General features: G+C 36.4%; 1 protein-coding gene across 1 annotated transcript in view; it reads left to right on the plus strand.

Annotated features, from left to right (window-relative positions):
* The window catches only part of HTRA1 (HtrA serine peptidase 1), a 48,242-nt gene extending 27,193 nt beyond the window's left edge, over positions 1-21,049 (plus strand). Inside the window, exons 4-9 of the mRNA XM_063307289.1 lie at positions 8,309-8,503; positions 9,318-9,350; positions 10,350-10,464; positions 14,461-14,518; positions 17,682-17,777; positions 20,418-21,049. Of these exons, the coding sequence (XP_063163359.1) occupies positions 8,309-8,503; positions 9,318-9,350; positions 10,350-10,464; positions 14,461-14,518; positions 17,682-17,777; positions 20,418-20,586 (666 nt within the window). The 3' untranslated portion in view covers positions 20,587-21,049. The remainder of the gene's footprint in view (positions 1-8,308; positions 8,504-9,317; positions 9,351-10,349; positions 10,465-14,460; positions 14,519-17,681; positions 17,778-20,417) is intronic.
* The last annotated feature ends 1,029 nt before the right edge of the window (positions 21,050-22,078 follow it).

Here is a 22,078-nt window from a genome sequence, read left to right on the forward strand (position 1 = left end):
GTAGATAGACACATACAGTAGCTGAATTCAGCAATTTCCTTTTAAGCATTGTTTCCGGAATTATTTCATGCATTGTTTCTGGAAACGCCGAAATAATGTGCTGCAGGAAACTCTTCATTCTAGCTAATACAAACTAAGTTATATACAGTCACATTATTCTTTTTAGATATTCTTATGCCCAAGCAAGAAGATGTTTTAAAACCTTTTAATTTTATAAACGCTCTGTAAACTATTAAACAATGTAATGCTTTGTATGGGGCATTGTTCAATAAGCTGTTCCTTATAAGGGGCATATTTTCAAAAATGTTTTTTAGAACTATTAGAAAAATTAAATACGATTGAATAGTAGAATGAACATTTCTACATGTTAAAAAGTAGTTGCTTACTGTTTCATACTGTTTTTAAATTTTTCTGAAGTTAATGCTCTGCTGTTTAGTGGGTTAAAATTATGTGCAATAGAAATTTGACAAGCTGTATGAATGAAACATTGTCCTTTTACAATTTTCCATAACTGGAATATTTTAATATGCTTAAATAGTTGCTGAATACATCCATTTTATCATTCTTTTTTCTGCAGCATATTTTCCATCTTCCTTCAGATAACACAAATATGAAGATATGAAATATCTGGGTCAAAATGCATGAAGACTTGCTGTAAAATTCCATGATACTGACATTTCAAAAACAGTTATGTTCTTATATCCCCATGCATACAATTTTCCTTTAACTTGTGGCTAAGAATAGGACGCTTTTTAAAAAAAAAACCAGGAAAAGAAATTAAATGAAGAATTGAGTTACAGGCTGCAGTAGAATAAACTGGTTTCTACTGATTAATCTGTTTTTTCCTCAGAAAAAGTCTTTAGCATAAATTAGAAACAGATTTCTTAGGACTTTCCGTATGGTTGTGCTATAATATAATTGAGATGGACCGTACCATGTGCATCAGCAGAGGAGATTAAGGATTAATCAAATGACATCCCCATACAATCAAATGACATCCTTTTGTGCTTGCATCATGATGTCACATGTAAGCATGTTTATGTGGACCTTGCATTGTGACATCATGATCCACATTCCATCATTTTGACAAAATTTCACCTTGCTGGGATACTTGTGGTTGTAATACTGGATTTGAATGTGTGACCTTAGAGAAAGAGGGTTCTTTATAAATGCTTACTGAAGAAAGAGAAGATAATTTTTGGAAATCATTGATAAAAGGAAAAAAGCAGAAAATGAAAAAAGCAGCCACAGTGTAGTCTACAAAGCATCACTGTTAGCAGGAACATAAGGGCAGGCAAATTCTAATTCTAGTCAAATTAGTAACTCTTTAGTTCAATTACCAGTTGGTATTTCTTGGTATCTATTATTTTGTTATATTTGTTACCACAGTATTCACTTATTTCAGAAGGAATCATAAATGGCCCTTTCAGTATATACCCAAGTTCATTTTAAATGAATCAAAATATTGAGCAAAATTCTTTTTACTTTCAATCAAATATAGTATTTGTATAAATCAAAATTGTAATTTTCGTGATTTGGAGCAAATAGGGATACAGTAGGATTCTTGCTAAATACTGGTTCACGCCACATTAGGTGGTTTTGTTTTTGTGTTTACATATTGGGGCTGCCTGCTTATTACACCATTATTTACCTTCTAATTCTCATGGCTCATGAGGTGGTTATCTTTATTTTTACCTCTATTTATATTATTTATTACTGTATTTTATTTTGTGTATTTATGGTTATGGTTTTTAATCGATTGTTGTAAACCGCCCAGAGTCCCCCGACTGGAGGAGATTGGCGGGGATAAATTAGATAAATAAATAAATTTTGTGATACACATACTGTGCTGTTGCTATATTATAGAGATAGAAGTGGAATAGTGCAAGGCTAGCACAGTGTCCTTGTCAGATTTCAAAGCTTAATGAAGGTTTTCTGTTTCTTCAGCAAAAAATAACTGGATAAAAAGCCATCATGAATACAGGTCATATCCTGTGATTCCACTGTGGCTGGTTAAAGGCCAAAACAAATGAATTGTTTAGTACCTTAAATTGCTGTGCTGTTGGTGTTATTTCCCTGTCTTGGTTTAATTGAATTGGTGAGGAGGGGGCAATTAATATAACTGAAAACATCTTTCTATAAGCTTGTATATTTATTAAGTTTATAGCAGGTGGCAGTACCTCGCTGGGCTCAGAAGCTAAGCAGGGCCCAGACTGGTTAGTATTTGTATGGGCAACATTCAGGAACACCAATGCTGTAGGTGAGATGCCCCAAAACAAAGCAGTAGCAAGCCATTTCTGTATTGCTGCCAAAAAAGCTACATGAACTTGTAGAGTAGTTTTGTAAAGTCACCAGGAGTTGGAATTCAATTTGAAAGAAACTTCACTTTTCTATTTATTTAACTTCTGCTTATTAAGTATTCTAATCTTGGATATAAATTGTTTTCTTTTCTGAAAAGCAATACTTATATGTTTAGCTATTCTGTATCACTATTTATATACATACATACAGTTCAAAGTTATGTGCGTCCTGATAACAATATATCTGCAGCCAGAGACATAGAAATAAGTACAGGTATTGAACGAGGGAAAATATTGGCAAATAAATACACAGACAATGGCTGGTTTTGAATGATTTATTATTAAGGAAGTAAGCCTAAGTAAGCATTTGGCTTACATGCTCTCCTCTCATCACAAATACTGTAGGAGGAATTTGGAGACATTAGTTTCCATTATTTTTTATTAGACTATGCATTAGAATTACGTAATAACCTGACATACTGCAGTTCATCTTATATGAGTACATATAGTTTATTTGGACTTGTTTTAAGAGGCTGACTAGTGCCAACAAACCATAATTTAACTTTACTTTTTAGGCTTCAATCACATCATATATGAAAAAGAAGGCTTATGATTGTGGTGGTGTGGAAAGAGGAGGGGGAATGCTTGTCTAAGAGGTCTTGCATCCTCATAACAATAAACCATAGTTTATTACCAAACTACAGTCATAAATACCACCATGCACATTGTGCATCGTTAATTCAAAATATACTACAGTGTCAAACTAATAGGATCTAATCGCAGAAAGGAGAAACTTTTATTTGTTTATTTGCAGAATCTGAATGGAAACTTGCGTACTTGCAACTTATTCAATATGGCCTTCCTCAATATGTCATTCTTCAAGATGTCCTGTTACAACTCCCATAATTCTCATGCCTGCACTGCCTAAGAGTGTTTTCCAACACATATTGTATAAGGCTTATTAACAATAGCGTAATAAGGGCCAGATGCTTTCAGTTACGAATATACTTACTGGAAATCTGTCTGTTTACTCATTCCTGCTCAGATTTACTTTGAAGGAGGCCTTAAGTCTTCTGATGAGTTTAAAAACTAACTAATCACTATTACCACAATATACAAATAATGAAAAGAAAAACTGCCTTCTGAAGTTGTGGAATAACTTTTTTTCCTTCAAAGACTGCTTCCATTAGATGTCTTGAAACCACAATAAGGTAAACACATGGGATGAAACTTTCTGAGGTTTGGTTATATCTTTTTGGGTCAAGATGATGTCCAATGTTTTATAAGAGACATTTCTGAAATGCAACTCAATTTATCTTCATAACTGCCATTTATTAACATACTTATGAATAAACATGTAAAGTTTGCTTTACTGCTTTCCACCGGCTGTGTACACAGGAAAAAATTTCATATTCCCTCTGGCTGCACAAACAGAGTAACCACAGAGCTAGAGAAACCAAGCAAACCACATGAACTGAGCAGACAAATAGATGAGCAAGAGAGAAATGGGGAGGGTAAAAGTTCACATTTTTTTCCATTCCTAGTCATTAAGTGAATGTGCAGAATAAGGACAAACTGGACTTGGCCTTCGTTGTATCATCACTCTATAGGAAATGGAGCAACTCCTGTCCCCCTATCCATAGGAGAATTCTGCTTTCATTAAACATAAACATTTTTCCTTATGTATTACACACTCCTTATGTACCATGGGTACCTTATTGCATGATTCACTGTTTGACTTCAAGGTGGATTTTTTTTTCTTTTGTAGATTTAGAATCTGATCTATAAAATTGTGAATTTATTGCAAGCTTCTAAAAACTGAAGTTGAAAGTGTATTGCTTCTTTTGGCATGTTTAAAAAACAGCACAGTGTTCCTGCCTTAATATAGTTTCTGTCTTCCTTTTCTTGATCCCTTTTTTGGGTACCTTATTGCATGATTAGGCCTGTCTAAAAGCTGGCCTCCCTTACCCTGAGATGTTGCTGCCCAATGTTACTGCTGCTTCCTCTTATGCAGGTCACTGCCAGTGGATGTCTGGATTGCTCTGGGGATGGGAACATTGGATGGGTTGCTGTTACAGAACAAGAAGTTTGCATAGAGTGATCTCTGAATGCTTCTATCTCTTTTTTATCTATAAATGTTAAAATGACTTCATGAAAATTATACTATTCCTTTTCAGTACACTTCCTCAGACAGACTTTGATTTTCAGTTTGCTGCAGGAATGGCTCATATTTCAATTTTCTTCAAAATGGTAAAGTCTTATCAGGGATTTCATGGGGTCATGGTGTATTAACATTAATGATGGGAGCACAGTTGTCTACCAACCTTTTTCTTGGGTAGAAGCTCATCTGAACAGCAAACCTCAATACCATGGGGAGCTTAGTTCCCATTAATGCAAATGGGAATCACACCTACATTATATTCATTCCAGTGACTGCTGAAAGAAGATTCTCTATTATTTTGACTTCCAAATGTTAGGCCTTAGGCCTTTCCTTGTGAGGAAAATGCAGATGATGTTGCTTCAGCCTGTTGGTAGTTGTAGGCTGAGGGGAATTAAATTTACTGCTGCTACCAAACTCAATATGGGTTTGTTTTGTTCCTTCTGTATATGAGTCTGCAGATAATAATTTCACTGTTTAGGAATTAATTGTCCTAACCGTCAGGAACCACGCTGAGACGAGGAATAGGTCTCTAGTGTTTTATTACTGCTACATAAGACAGAAAATCCTAACAAACTGAAGAAGCGTGAGAAAACCCATACAGATAAACCCCAAAAGTCAAGGCGGGTCTGTTCTGTGTCTCTTTGAATGACTGCTCAACTCCTCCCTACTACGCATGCGTTTTCCCCCCTGGATAAGGGCCCTCTCCTGTTCACCATCAGTGCTCCTGACATTAATTATGTTAAAAGGAAATTTGTCTTTCTGAACTTAAAACAATACTTGCCAGTCTATACAACATCAGCGCTGTATGCATGATATCACAATGGAAATGTTATTAAATGACTCCAAAAAAGGGATCAAGAAAAGGAAGACAGAAATTATTATGTTTTGCCCTAAGCTACATCTTGATTCAGCAGGGCATGGGGAGGAGATTTAAGTCTTTGGCATGTCGAACCTTCTTTTCTTTACTCATTGTATATTGCTGGAAGGCATGTAGTTTTATGCAGTGGTTGTATAAGACTCAGAGTTTAACTAGTCCAGATAGGTTCTTAGATGTTTATTGTCCTTCTTGAATAAGAAGATGAAGGGAAAAAAACATTAAAAACAAATGTGATCCCAGACTCCCAAATACAGAGACTTCTGAGGAAAGTATTCATTCCTTACAGCAGCAGCACCACAGGCCACTATTTCAAAAAGATTTACTTCTTTTAGAAACTTGGAGAAGGGAATTGTCAACTTATTAAGGCAGAGTGGTGGTTCCAATTAATTAGTTAAATAAAGTTAAGGTAGTACATTCTTGAAAACTTGCCAATGCCAATTAGTATATGGCTAAGTCACATTAGAATAAGGAGATAGGCAAAATATTGGAGTTTTGCTAGCTTCATTTCATTTTTGTCTATTTTTTTTAATTCAGAATTTGTTGATGTTATTAACTCCTACCTGGAATAAAAGCATTCCCTTAGTTTTTTTTATATAAGTTTTTTTTAAAATAAAACTAATTATTCGTAAGTGCTGGTTTTGACTGGATTCACACATTTTTTTAAGTTATGGCTTGCTTATCTGTGGTTTGTTTCATCAGCCACTAGTGCCTGGGTTTATACATTACACTAACTCATAAACCATAGTTTTCAACCTGAAATGACTAGGTTGACACAATAGGCTAAACACAGTGACAGAGTATGATGTGTGAGTTCATTCTTTTACTCTGTCAAAATGTATTCTAGGCTAGCAAAGGTTCTGGTTACACACCTTTGATTTAGGCCTTGCATTGTCTAAGAGTGATATGAATATGATGTCTGGCCCAATGGTTCAGAATTTGGCAACGAATGGGCAAAATAGGGCAGTTGCCTCAGGTGGCAGATACTGGGAGGTGACAACGTGATGCTTGAGAAGAATTGAGGGCTACTGTTCGGTGTCCCCAAAGTTAGCCTGCTGCTTTCAGGAATAGTAGAAGATATTGCTCCATCATTGCTGAAGTATATTTCAGTAGAGTTGACTAGAGTATACAAGGAATGGGGGTGGGGGTGACATCCTGATTTCAGGCAGCAAAATGCATTAGAAGCTGTGGGTGCATCATCACTGGGGCTGCTTTTGTTCACTACTGATCAGCTTTTTAAATTTGGATCCCACTTCCTATTTTTCTCACTATTGAGTGATAGTTGGTAGTGCCAACAGTTTTGGACAGTTGCACATGTGTTAACAGCTTTATACTTCATATGTCTAACTCCAGGTATCAATCTTTTTGTTGAAACTCTGCGCTCAGGAACATTTTCATATGGAAGTAATGTTTAAATCACATTAGTCTTCAGATAATGTGGAAGAGAGAATTGTAGTACAAACAAGCATGTTGGCAAATGTAGATTTTATGTTCACATGGCAAACTATTTCAACCTCTTTAAAATTCATAAGTGAAAGCATTTAGATTTTGCCATATTTGATTGGTTTGATTCAACTTCTGAGTGCAAATAGACTTTTATTAAAATAAAGGGGAGGCTTCTTAGTTTACAAAAATTGATATTTGCCATGCTGATAGAGGATTAAGGACAAATTGGCAAATGAACATGTCATACAGTTATTTGAGAATAGATCCTTTAAAAAATCTTTCTCTTCTGGAAATGTCCTGTATGCTACACATTTTGCTTTGCAAAACTATGTTTTAAAACATCTCCTGAGTTAGGAAATTTTTTGCAGATGATTTTTTTTAAATCTCACAAAAGAGAAGGCTATCTCTTTCCAGAAGGCATGTTGAATCACCCAGAAAGTTGAACTAACGTTTCACCAATACTGGCCTGGACTTGAAGACTCAGCGCAACTGCAAATAATTGCATTACTCATCAACTAGTTATTATAAATTTCCTTTCTCTTAACAGAAATAACTCGAGGGTGTGTAGCTATATGTCTGTATCAGGAAATTTATTACTTTTATCAGGGTTTGATCTGATATTATTTTTGGCACATCTCTCATCTCCAATACCAACTTTTCCTGCTGTAGTAGTTTAATATAAAGGATACATATTATATTTAGGATGCTCGAATTGTCCAAGAATGGACAAATTCCATCTGTTTGAGACAATTATGGGACAAATAATTGCAATTGGACTTGGTTATTGCTGATAGCATATGAGTGTTTACGTATTTGTTTCCCTTGCTTAATTTCCCAGATAAATTAGTTTTTATTATTTTCCTCTTTTTTTCCCCTAGCATATTACTGGACAAAGTCATGGGGTGAGATAGAAGGTGCTGACTTACTCTCTAAGAAGGGTACTTACCCTGATGGTTCAGTCTTAGTCTGTTGATTCTTCTTCCTCTTCCTGAGCTTAAAATCTATTCAAGCTATCATTTGTAGAATCATTTACTGCCTAAACCAAACTTTTTGATCATTCCAAAGCTCTAATCCTAGATACAGTGACACAGCAGCAGAATGAGATTCAGAAAAGTTATTTTGATGTTCTTTATGTATATCCCCTCTCCCTCAACTCTCAGTTTTGCACGCATAATTTTGCCTCAGTTACATATGTGTGCATGTGTCTCTATCCATAATGGTTTCCTGTTCAAGGCTGCAGCAGAAAAATAAGGGTTCAAGGAGGCTTTTATATTGTATAGGTCAGTCCGTACTCCCATCTATCTGTTTTTCATTCATGAGTTTGAAGTTATTTGCTTTTTTCTTATTGTGGGTTTAGGTTCCACTAACTCTAAATACTGTAAACCAGCAAGGCTGCCTAGGGAATTCTGGCAGTTGAAGTCTACACATCTTAAAGTTGCCAAGTTGAGAAACACTGCTGCAAACCAAGTTCTGCTTCAATGTTGTGATCTTATTGTTTTACGTCGTTTTTATCTTCTCTACTTGCAGGCAAAGCTTCCAGTCCTGCTTCTTGGACGTTCAGCAGAGTTACGGCCTGGTGAATTTGTGGTTGCAATTGGAAGTCCATTTTCTCTTCAAAATACAGTGACTACTGGGATTGTTAGCACCACCCAACGAGGAGGCAAAGAGCTGGGACTTAGAAACTCTGATATGGACTACATCCAAACAGATGCCATTATCAATGTAGGACACATTTCATAAATTTCTTATCTTAAATGCATACTTCTATACTAAAAGAATATGGAACCACTGCCTCTTCTAGGATGGTGTGTTTTTTGTTTGTCATTGCTTTCCAGTTTAGTCTACAGCATTCTACTTCTACTTCTAGTCTACTTCTGACCCTGCTTAGATTTTGAAGATTTGATGAACAAGAAGGACTTTATTTTGCCTATCATGCTCTTTTGTTGGGTCTCTGGTGTCCTGGCATACCTTTCAAATCAGTCACTTTTAACTCTCTTCCTGTTCTTCAAGGTTTTGATTGCTTGCTGAGTGTTAATCCTCTCATGATTATGTCTGTGTTTAGGATAACTTTTCATAGACCAATGTATTGATTATTGACAGTGCTGGAAGGATCTGTTAAATCTCAGTTCATCTTTATGTTGTAGGTTAATTATTCTGCAATTCTTCTATATTAATTATCTCCAAAATTGTATTGAGGAGACAATCCCAAAGAGTATATTTTTCCCATTTATAATGACTCAGTTTACCAACTCTTAGTTTCATGTTCTTTAACCACATAATATATGCATGGATCATAAGCTAAACATTGTCTTTCAATAGAAGTACTATGAGTCAATCTATCTTGGAAGCACCTCATGTTAAATTTATTCCATTTAGGTTTGAATATTTACCTCCCTGTGAAGAAATGTTGTGAATAAGTAAATGTGAATACCGTTTCTAAAATGCATTAGGTAGCAAGTATATTTCAAAACATAAATGATATTTCTAAATCAGTGAAAACACAAGATTAAAAGGCATTTTCCCCCTAAATTTACAGTATGGAAATTCTGGAGGACCTTTAGTGAACTTGGTAAGTGTTGTTTTTTCCTTCGTACTTTGAAGTTTTGGATTTTATAAAAACTGGCATTCTTCCATGCCCTCCCCAAATAATAGAGTTTATATTTATTTAATCACTCATTCTTGATTCTATGTGCTATCCTTGGAGTTCAGCATTCAAAATTGTACTGAGTGCATATTTGAGTGTAAATAAGAATATTCTTTAGGTTCTTAATATTTTTCTTAAACACTGTATTAGGCAGGTAACAAAACAAAGGCCCAGATTCCTTACCAGTTTTGGTTCTTATGTTATTTAATTATTTTCTCCTATGGTGTATTGGCCCCTACATTTACTGAGTAAATCAAAATTTGGCAACTGGGAAATATCAGTGAGATGTCGATACCCTTATATTCCTTTTCATATCACATTTGCCATAGCTAAACTACTATGAGCTACCAGTTCTCAACCTACTGCAGGAAATGGACTAACAAGTTATATAAATGAAATGATATTGTTTGATCTCACAAAATTGTTGTCATTTGGAGTCCTTTTATACGTGGCTGTTAAAACTTCCCTAAATTGATGCCATCCAAGTATATTGGGATTTCAGTTCTTAGATGCAGTTTCCCACTGGCCATTCTAAATGGGAATTCTCAGATCAGCAATCTTTGTATATTTGGAGGGCATCAGTTTAGGAAAATATAGCAAGTATGGTTCTGAGGAAATATCTGTCAAGAATATTTCTTTAGCTAGGAAGATCTGCAGCAGTGCCTGGTTGCATTAGTCCATTTTGTGCTTGCAACATCTCCTGAAGAAGATTAAGGATATTGTCATGCAATTACACCCTAAAAGTGGAAATAAAGCAGATTTTATTTTGAAAGCAATATTCAAATTCTAGCTCAAAATCAATTTAGAACTATAGATGCTATGTGCTATAGATGCTAGACAAGAGTACTAATTCAATTTACAGAATAGGAATTGCAGCCTTTATTTGAAAAGCTTATGCTTACTTAACTATTCACATTACTACAGGATGGGGAAGTGATTGGTATTAATACTCTGAAAGTCACTGCTGGAATCTCCTTTGCAATACCATCAGACAAAATTAAAAAATTCCTCACTGAATCACATGACCGACAATCTAAAGGTATTGTACTATATTATGCAATAGGGAAGTCATTGGGACTTAATTTTGGGAAGACAGTAGGCTTGAATTTTGAAAGGTCAGTTTCTGAACTTTGTCCACTTAGTAAGCACTGAAGGAACCATATCATCTGCTCCTTACATAATATGCTGGTTTTTTGTTGTACTATTTATGTGAGTTAGCATTAAGATATTATATCTCACCTGCTTATAAGATGGACCTATGAATGTCTAGGCCCATTTCATGGCCCATCATGGCTTTGGTCAATAGAAGCTGTCACACAATGCTTTTTAATAAAATAGAGAGAGAGTAGGCTGGATTAATCATATCCTGACCACATGCAGGAGTGATCAGTTTTGGTATATTTTGGCCAGTATGCCCCAAATACAAATAAAGTTCAATTTATTTCTTTGTTTACTTAATAATATTTATAAACCACAAGCATGATCATACTATTTTATGCAAACTAGGTATCTGTAATCCGAAGATGACCTTGAAAGTCAGCATATTGTTGCCTGCTTCCCATCAGTTAGGGCTACCTGCAGTATAATGATAATAAAATGACTATAGGAAAAGAAAAGAATGAATAAAAACTAGTTGTAAGGAAAGAGGATGTGAAATCTGCTTGGAACAGAGTGAAAAGAATTATGTTACACACTGCCTCAAAAGTGTGTGGAATTATGCTAATTAGGAGTTTAAAAAATTATGCTTGGTGGAATGATAAAGTAAAAGAGGTGGGGGTGAGGAAAAATGCATATAATGATTACTGCAGAAATGAGGACAAGAAAGACCTTACTGTATATTGTATAATGTGTATATAGTAAAAAAAAATATATAGTTGCAAAGAATATAGTTAAGAGCAAGATCAACCCAGAAAAAAGATAGAAAAAAGTTATTTTGATAGAAGTGAAATGTTTTGGAAATGTGAAAAGAGCTGAGAAAGGAACTTTTGTAGAGTGAATAGACTTAAAATTAAAAGTAAATAAATGATTTTGGAGGAATCTGGAAGGACGAATGGTAGAAGAAAAATTAGGGATTTAGATGGAAATGGTAGTGCTGTGTCAAACAGTAGAATTGAAATGAATGCTATAAATGCTAGTGTTAAAGAAAAATTGATGAAAAGGAAATAATAAATTCTGTATTAATACTGAAAATAGTATGGCTGCAAGTATAGATGGTTTAACTGGAGAAGTATTAAAATATGGGTGTGGCTGTCCAACTTAACAGGTGTATGAAGACTATCCTGCTTTAGGATATGAATCTGTTTGTACTTCTGTACTGCAGCCATGAAATTAAAAGATGCTTGCTCCTTGGGAGGAAAGCTATGGCAAACCTAGACAGCATATTAAAAAGCAGAGACATCACCTTGCTGATAAAGGTCCGTATAATCAAAGCTATGGATTTCCCAGTAGTAATGTATGGCTGTGAGAGCTGGACCAAAAGGAAGGCTGAGCACTGAAGAATTGATGCTTTCGAACTGTGGTGCTGGAGAAGAATCTTAAGAGTCCCTTGGACTGCAAGGAGGTCAAATCAGTCAATCCTACAGGAGATCAACCCTGACTGTTCATTGGAAGGACAGATACTGAAGCTGAAGTTCAAATACTTTGGCCGCCTAATGCGAAGAGAGAACTCACTGAAAAAGACCCTGATGCTGGGAAAGACTGAAGGCAAAAGGAGAAGGGGACAGCAGAGGATGAGATGGTTAGAGAGCATCACCAATGCAATGAACATGAATTTGAGTAAACTCCAGGAGACAGTGGAAGACAGGAAGGCCTGGCGTGCTATGGTCCATGGGGTCACGAAGAGTTGGACACGACTCAACGACTGAACAACAACAACAAAAATGCAAATGATGCTGTGTTGATGGCTGAGAACCTACATTATTTACAGTAAATGAAAAATATAGAAGAAAATATATGTAGCTTAGGGTTGAACTGTGGAGTCCTTGGTGCTCTCTGAGCTTGGTTGTTTGCTTGCAGACATTTCATTACCCAACAGGGTAACATCAGTGCTACTGAGTGTGGGGCTTGCTCCCTGTTTATATACAGTAGCTTGCCCTGTCAGTGTTGGTGAGGGTGTGGTTTTCTCCTTGGTAGTTCCTTGATTAAGGTATTGTTTTATGCTTGAATGTTTGATATATAATTTATGCAACAAGAGGTATGGATCTGAAAATGAATGCCTCAAAAAACCAGGTGGTTGTGTTTTATAAGGAAAATGGAGTGAATGATTGCAAGTTACCCGTAATAGTTAAAAAAAAAAAAAAAAAAGCAGGTATACAAATTATTAAGGGACGCAGTGGCGCTGCGGGTTAAACCGCTGAGCTGTTGATCGGAAGGTCGGCGGTTCGAAACCGTGCGGCGGGGTGAGCTCCCGTTGTTAATCCCAGCTCCTGCTCACCTAGCAGTTCGAAAACATGCAAATGTGAGTAGATCAATAGGTACCGCTTCGGCGGGAAGGTAATGGCGTTCCGAGTCGTCATGCTGGCCACATGACCCGGAAGTGTCTATGACAACGCCGGCTCCAAGGCTTAGAAACGGAGATGAGCACCGCCCCCTAGAGTCGGATTCGACTGGACTTTACGTCAAGGGAAACCTTTACCTTTACCTTTTACAAATTATTATACTTTTGTAGAATGTTTACCAAAAATGGAGAAATTTTAAGATATGCAACTGCTGGTATGGAGATCATGGATAGTCTGTTGGTCTGTTGTGAGGAATGAAAGAAGCATAAATGTCTGGGTATAAGAGGATGCTTCTGCCCTTTTGTTAAGAGGAAGTGAGAGTTGAAGATGCTAAAAAGGAACCTAGTTGATATATCATGCCTTGCATTGGGCACACCCAGTTATTTGAAAGACTTGTTGGTGCTCATGTACTGTACCTGTGCTCTTGGTTCTCCACTAGAACGGTGTTTTCTCACTGGGCTTTGGTTCTTTGGAATAGTCCCACTAGGATAATGCTTGGAATTTGATCGTTTGAAATGTAGAGTAAATAAATTCTTGCCTGTCAGTTTGACTGTATGGACAATACTATTATTATATGTTGTGGAACTTTTACTTTAGAGGCTTCTTATTTTATATTATGATATTTTATTTTATTGTAGAGCCAGTTTTATGTAGTGGGTAAGGCAGCAGGCTAGAAACCAGGAAATTGCAAGTTCTACTCCTGCCTTTGACACAAAGCCATCTGGATAACCCTGGGCCAGCCCCTCTCTCTGAGCCCTAGGAAGGAGGCAATGGCAAACCACTTCCCAAAAAACTTGCCAAGAAAACTGCAGGGACTTGTCCAGACAGTCACCAGGAGTCAACACTGATTTGAAGGCACATACGTTATTGTATCAAGTGTTCCTATCTGTACTGCATTAGTAATAGGTGCATAATAAATAAAATGAATACCACTTCATAATGGGGTAGTTAAGAAATGTGATAAAACGGAGAGGGTCAAGAATGAATGGGTGCTGAATGAATGTGGACTAAGTACAACAGTAAGTAACCTGTATGAAACAAGTATATTATGGTGGTTTGTTAGTACAGAGAAAATGAATGTGTATCAAATTGCAAAATAAATATATAAAAGAAGAATGAATGGGTGAATGGGAATTTGTGGTTGGCTTGAGAGTTGAAGCGATCCTCAAAAAAAGAGGTGAATTAATCTATAAACCTACTAAAAGCAAGGAAGATTTGCAAGAAACAAGGTCTAAACTATACTAAAAGTATAATAAATTGTACAGTGTGATCCAGATCCTTTTTTCTAGTTTGGCTTTTTTTTAAAAAAAAAAATCTGCTTTTAATTTATTTTGCCTACTGTTACTTTTTTCTTGATTTGCATAATGTTGCTTATCTTGAAAGACAGTAGCCTGATGTGTGTGTATGTTTTGGTAGAAGGTGATAGAGTCAAGTCTGTCAGATCATTGTCAAATCACAATCTGTAGTGTGTTAGAATGTCTTTTTTTTTAGATGAGGGAAAATAATAAAATTAATGCTTTTTTTCCTTTTTTAAACAGGAAAAGCTGTAACTAAGAAAAAATACATTGGCATTCGAATGATGTCTCTCACTCAGGGGTAAGTTTTCAAACTACAGCAATTCCTCTCTGAACAGTGGCTATTTATTCTTTGAGGACGTGGATCCTGCGAACCAAACTATAAGTGACCTCCCATGTTTGGTTGGTTTGCTTTAAAACTACGCAGTAGGTTCTCCCACTGGGGAAACAAGAGTAGGAGAGAAATATTTTATTGCTGTTAAAACTGCTATTTTAGGCTTATTTTTTTTAATGGGTGACCACAGTAGCATTTAAGGATTGGCAATAAGATTTCTCCCTTTCTGAGTGCATTCCAATGCTTCTGTTTTCTCACTATTGAATCTTTATCTTCTTTGATGTTATCTGACTAAAGTTATGGTTAGCACAATTTAGAATCCAAGAAAAGGCTGGGGCATACATGCAGGTGTAGAACTTTCAGAAAAGTGGGTGAATCCCATAGTCCACTCCTATTCCTTTAAATACTAGCTAGTATCCAAGCTGAAATTGAGTCTGAATGGACTGAAACTGCATATACAATCACATTTGGTGGACATTAGAAACCAGGTGAGCACAGTGCCCTAGAGTAAGTTATTTTATGTAAAAGAATTTCTCACATGATTTCAGTGAATTAAGTAATATCAACAAAACATTATATTCTAATGTTTATAGTTTAATAAGCAGCTATAAAAACTTAAGAAGAAACTGTAGGATTAGCTGCTTGACAGATGGTGACAATATAATACTTGATTTCTTTCAGTTTTCTCTACAGCAAAGAGATTGATGAAATAGCTATAACAATCACACTCAAACAAAGGAAATTTTTCAATCAATTCAAGAACAGAAAAATAAAAAAGAATTCCACTTCCCAAAGTATGTTTGGCAACTGAGAAATAAACAAAATACAGTCATTTAATACACATATATCTGTCATAGGTAGGGCTGAATCAAGGATCAATATAGTTGGTAATGTATAAAGTTTATAATATTCCAGTGGGGTACCCTGACAAGTAGTCCCCTCCCATCTGCTTTTTTTTAATCATCTCTCATAGAAGTGACATACCTGAGTTGCAGAAATCCAGACTACCACTGGATGGTACCAGAGAGATACTGAAAGGTCTAACTCTTTTTTGTCCAGATACGATAGCCCTATTCTGTTATTGAAACCTGTTTGTTCACCCAGCTATCACTGTGGCACAGGCAATATTGGCGTGCAGAAGGAAGAGTAGATGCCCTTTCTTGTTGCTAATTCATACCTAGCAAGCAAACAAGTGATACCAATAATAAGTAGTAGGAGAAGACACATAAGTAATTAGGAATGCTGTTGTGAGAACCTAAATATGCTGAGGCTCTTGCTCGAAGGCTTTCCAAATCCTGAAGTCTGCACAGGATAAAACCAACCTTATTATATTTAAATATTTTACATAAGCCATTTTAGAAATCTTTCTGAATGGGAGGAATATATTTCAAGGATGTAATCATAAGATAGTATCTGGGTTTGAGTGCTTCTCCCATTAGGTCTCTCAATCATGTGTGTTCTTTTTATTTTCTGCTTTTTGCTTATTTGCGGTTATGGTGCTGTTTCCTAGGCCTCTGGATGTTAGGTAAGCATTGGAGTTGGGGGTGTTGGTCCACTGCTTCCACAGAGAGATAATTGCTTAGCTATTGGCATTGGCTTTCAGCAGCTAGCCTGCTAGGAGAAGAAGAGGGGTCTTATCCCCTCCCCCACCCCCCCGCCACTAGAGTGGTTGGTCCTGCTGTCTGACATCAGTTCAAGGACGGTGCCTCAGAGGTGAGAAGAGACAGGGGATTTGGGGGACCCAACTGAGGTGAGAGACAGATGGATGGAACCGAAGACACCTTTGCATTCCGATGATATAGGAAAGGTATATACAGTCTGGTTGTGAGAGTAGGGAAGGTAGTTTGTAAAGGAACCCTCTGAGTAATATTCTAATAGTGGGCTTGGGTGATTGGGTTGGTTGAGCAATGGATGATTTTCCACTTCTTACAGCAGCGGAAGGGCTGGTTGACCTCAGCGGGAGAATAAAAGTAATTATACCCCTGGTGGTGGTGTAGAGAGTCAGATGACCTTGAGTAAACTAGGCAACAACCATTCTGTTAACAAAGAGGGCTGAAACATTTCTTGTCCTGGGAAACAAAGTAATATTCTGAAGACACTCAGGCAGGCTCTTCCTTGATTCTTTGGGATATCAGACAGAGGGGAGTTAAAGTACTATCAGGCTTGCAAGATTCTGTTATTATAGTCCATCTCAATAAAGCACTGTATAGTTCTAGTCTTCCTACAGAGTCTGTTTCCTGATCTTGTCTACTTCAAAGAGCTGACAGTTGTATTGATGGATATATGGTGGGAAGAAAGGGGAAGCTTTCAATTTGGCGATAGTACAGACTTCCAAACTGATTGCCTGAACTTGGGGCTAAGTGTCCTGATTGCTGACACTCGTGGCCTCAGGGTCCTGATGCTTAATGCCAGGTCTCTTTGCAACAACATCATCTTCATCCATAATCCATCTACTGCATGAGGCAATAGATCTAACATACATTACCAAAACCTGTCTGGCCTTGTTAGAAATCTGTCCAGGCATGTTTCAGGTCCTTTGGCAACCTCAGGGCCAGGGCCAGGGCCAGGGCCAGGGCCAGGGCCAGGACGGGTGGTAGTGGCAGCTCTGAATAAAAGACATCTTACCTGTGATCAGGAACTCTATTCCAGAGATAGTTGGGTGTGAGTGCCTATATTTTAGATAGGGAGAGACAAGCTTGGGATTCTGTTGGTGTAGTGACTGCCCTGATTTGTGGCAGGATGTCATTCCTGACTCCTGGAGCTGGTCTCTGGAAGTTCTGGGGGGTATATTTGATGAAAACCCTGGTTAATATATTTCTGGCTTCTTTTTCATTAGACTGCAAAAATGAAACAACATTTCTTAGGGTGAGTTCTAGGCAAAGTATTGTTCCACACTGTGAGCAAGAGATATTTTTATTTCATGGACAGCAATGTTTATTCCTGTAAATAAGTGAAAGATACCTGTCTCTTATTTTGTTTATGCCTTAATAGACTTGTTAATGTTTAAGAGGCTAAATGACTTATTTTTGATGCATATAAACATAGCTGTTCCTTTTATAAACCCTTCGATCGTACTATTATGTTCTAACTAAATAATCAATTGATATTTGATGTGGTTTGTTTTCTCTAGTAAAGCTAAAGAACTTAGGGAGCGCTATGAAGACTTCCCTGACATTATTTCTGGAGCCTATATCACTGAAGTAATTCCAGACACACCAGCTGAAAAGTAAGTTAAAGAATTCTTTGTCTGTCTGTTTGGTCCTAACCTTGCAAAGATTAACACCTTGATAAGAAAAACAAATAAAGTATTAGCAACATGAAGTTTCTGTGAGATATTTGAGAAAACCTGCTAAGCCCCCTATGCTATGATTAAGGAAATGTTGCCTTTTTTACATTTTTCATTAGAGACATGTCTGATTCTGCAAACCAATTAGCCAGTTCTCCCAGCTATTATGCTGATGTGGTTGCAGAAAGGTTCCGTGATAGGACTCAGAAGCAGCTGAAGCCCATCGTTGTGCATGGAACTTGGCTTCTACTGGCACTGTTACAGCTCTGTCACCAAGTCACTTATTATATATGTTTAGCCACATAGTAAGTGACTGTGCCATGCTCAGTGAACTTAGAATATAATGCGGAAAAGTTAGAGTAGGTGAAATGCAATTATATAGTAATCCTTGTGTAGTGCTGTCAAGTGCTCAAAGTGTTATTATACATGTGTTATCCTGCACAGTAACATCATCTCCATATTACAGATGTGGCAGGATAAGGAAAGAAGGCAGAAAGAGAGAGTGACTTGTATAAGATCTGACTCATGGACTTCTTGGTCCCTAGCTCGTACCTGTTAGCCATTAGTCTTCATCTAATGATGCTCAGTTTATCAGGATATTGTTGAACACAGACTGCATCACTCAGTTTGATAGAAATAATACTATTTGAGGTTTCTGTAACTGGGAAAACTTGGATGGTACTGTGTGATTTGTGAAATACAAGGCAAGAATGACCAGAACCTGAAGCTCTGAATTTTATTATTCTAATTTGATTTTGGTGCTCCAGAAGGGCTCTGGACGGTGCCAGAATTATTATTGTAATTTACAACTTATTCCAGTCAGAACTGAAGGATGTGTGTGGAGTATATGGCAATCATATGAACATCCTTCTGCTGACACATAAGGCATGTTATTATTCAGGTAATCTCTATGCTTATTTCTTCAGAGGCTTAATTCTTCAAAGGGAAATGCTTATTTCTTCCTCTTTATAGTCCTCACTGTTTCAGAGACAGCTTGAAAGTATAATTTATCCTACTAACGTTAATATTTAATGAATGTGCATTCCTTATTAAACTAATTTTTCTGGAGCTGTAATACCTACAGCAAGGAGAAGACTTCCTTCATTTTCTTCTTTTCATATTAACGATCACCCTGAGCACTGTAAGTGGTAGGCCGTCAAAAAATTAATAACTCCTGAAAAATGCTTCTTTTGAAAGCACTGCTTGAGTAAGGCATTTCTCTTTGCATGAGCAAATCTTTTGAATGCTTTGTGGCTACATAAAATAGCTATGCTTGGGGGCTGATTCATGTCTCAGCCTGTTAGGTGAATTAGTGTTTCCATAACTCATAGTTGGAGTCTGTCTACAAGACAGGGCAAGATGATGTGGGGGAAGAATGCTGAACTCTCTCCATTAGCTTCAGTGCCACCAACTCTGAATTTAGTCCAGCTTGATGGATAGATTTGCTCTTGCAAAGAAATCTAACTTTAATTCTTCAGACAGAAGAAGTTAGAGGTCTGACTTTAATTTCTCAGACAGAAGAACAGCTTTTGAGATGGGATTGTGAAAGAAAGCAATAAAGGCTGTGGCCATTAGATATCATGCAAATTTATTTCTTGGAAATGTTATAAAGATTCTAAAAAAGGAAATTGGATATATTTTTATTTCTTAAAAATCATCATTAAAATACTAAACTTCTCTCTAATTTTATGAATAATAATTATAAAACAAAATCACTAATACGCCAAATCTAGTTATATTCTTATTACATATTAATGTTGCTTTTATGCAAGAAGGTTAATAGCTGAAATTAAAAATGAACATAAAAACTAATTTTTAAACTGCCATTAGAAACGTATAGAGATGGAAACCAATATTAGCTTTGAAGGAAAAGCATTTCACAATTTGGAAGTGGTAAAAGAAAAGATCTGTCCAGTATGCCTGAGAATGTGTCCCTTTCTGAATAGGGACAGTTTAAAAACAATTTTAATCTTTAATCTATCAAGACAAGCCCATAGCAACATAGATGATCCATAATTACTCAAGCCCTGATTTGGGTGTTCACAGAGCAGTGTCTTCAAGCTACATATTGTTAGCAACACATCTAGTTGGGAAAATATTACCCTCTAATTATTTAATTTAAATATTAAAATTGGATTGAATATTACAGGTTAATCGAATCTTAACTGCCTTGTTGTTAAACCAACAAGGCAGTAAAAACACTATAGGAGGCACAGTAAGGGGGAAAAAGGTAAAGATAACATCCTGTATATGTTGAAACATTGCAGTACATGCACATTAAAGTGTAAATACTGTATCTGTTGCTTTTTTACCCTGGTCAGAACTTTACAATGGGAGGTAGTCATGGTTTCCTCTTTATCAAGGGATGTGTCTCCATTCTGGCTTAACCTAATTATCACTGGAAACTTCCTTTCATTTCCCAAATTAAGTATACATAGACAGACACATTGTTACATGTTTGCCAAATAGTAGTTTCATTGATTGATTTGTGATTCTCAAATCTTGAAGTATCTTGATATAGAAAGCAGGTATGAGTCTTCTGTTAGGCTGATACGGGTTTTTTTTCTCTTTGTATTTCAGAGGCGGCCTGAAAGAAAATGATGTGATTATAAGCATTAATGGACAACCAATAATCTCAGCCAATGATGTCAGTGACGTTGTCAAAAAGGACAGTACACTTAGTATGGTAGTACGTAGAGGGAACGAGGACACTATTCTAACAATTATTCCTGAAGAAATTGGCCATTAAATAGAAACATGAGCTGGATTTCATGCTATGAGCACGCACTGGACTGTTTATATTATCTCTGTGCTGGTACAGGAAACAGTAGCTTTTGACCAACTATCCACATGTTCAGTGGTATTGTATTGCCGAATAAAGTAATTTTCTTATAGGTACAGTGTTCAAGATGATACTTCAGCTGTTCTTAATGTGTACTATGTATTCTTTACTGGCTATTCCATTTGTTACTACCACTTTAGTAACAAATCCATTCTATTCCGCAAGTTAAACCACCTGTAAAACGCACATCACAGTATTCCATTGATTAATAGCTTGATTTTTCCTGAAGATAAAACTGTTAATAAGAAAGATAAAATAGTGAAAATATTTGAAATAAATACTGACTTGTACCCATGCAAGTCCTGAACCCATGCTGATTTTTTTTTAAAGAAAAAAACCTACGGTAGTTTAATTAAAGTACTTCCAGTTACATATTTGTGTTATTCTTAATAAAAGTTGCCATTTTTTTCAAGGGTATTCTGAAGCTAAAATGCAAACATTGATTTTACTCTATACTTTGTAATGCACATGTACAGACCTTCTTTTTACCTCTCTTTATTCTATTACAGGATAGATGCTAATGTTTTTATTCAAATTTTCACATAAAGAGACATGTTACTGTCTCTTAATATTTCCATCTAGGATGCACTATTGTGAATGTAAGAAATATAGTAGGCTCATGGTCTAACCTTTTTTTTGTCATCATTGTACAGGATGTTCTCTAATTGAGTTGACTTTTACGTAGTATCAGAAGGCCACTGATTTGCTTCAGCAGCAGCCTAACCTTAATAGAGCAATGTACAGTCAGCTGATGGTTCATTCCAGATCTGTGAGCTATTCATGTGGAGCCTCATTCGATGCATAATAACATAGCCTTCCAAAGTCAGTGTACTGAAATTGCAAAAATGCACAGCTCACAGTGACAATTCTTCATGCCACTCATCTACAACTTTATGGAAAGACAGTGATGTTCCAAGAATCATTATATACTGTGATTGTGCAAATGTATAAACATTTTCCATTCTTGTTAATTTCTAATACTAGAGTTCCTTGAATGCTGCATCCCTATCATGATTATATGTGAATAGTTTGATGTTTCTCCAGTTCAGCTGGAACATGCCAAATGACTGGAAGAAGGAATCTTTGACTACAGTCATCTCTCTATCTCAAAGCAGTTTTGCATTTCCAGTTATGAGATAGGACTTCATTTCATGAACACATGATATAAGTGCAGAGTTCCTTGGGCTGTGTAAGCAGCTTATTTCTATATCCTTTCATATCATTTGTCACTGACGTGACTCAGTATAATGACTCATATTCTAGGGATCTTTGTGAGATATTTGATATAGGAGGAGAGGGAAGTTCACATATATGACATACTGTAGCTCTGTCCCATTCTTGCATGATGATACCTGCCTAATGAGCTATAACGCATGACACCGGTTTGCATAAGAAACAT

This window comes from Candoia aspera, chromosome 6 (genome assembly GCF_035149785.1).
Source record: "Candoia aspera isolate rCanAsp1 chromosome 6, rCanAsp1.hap2, whole genome shotgun sequence".
In the NCBI taxonomy this organism is placed as follows: Eukaryota; Metazoa; Chordata; class Lepidosauria; order Squamata; family Boidae; genus Candoia; species Candoia aspera.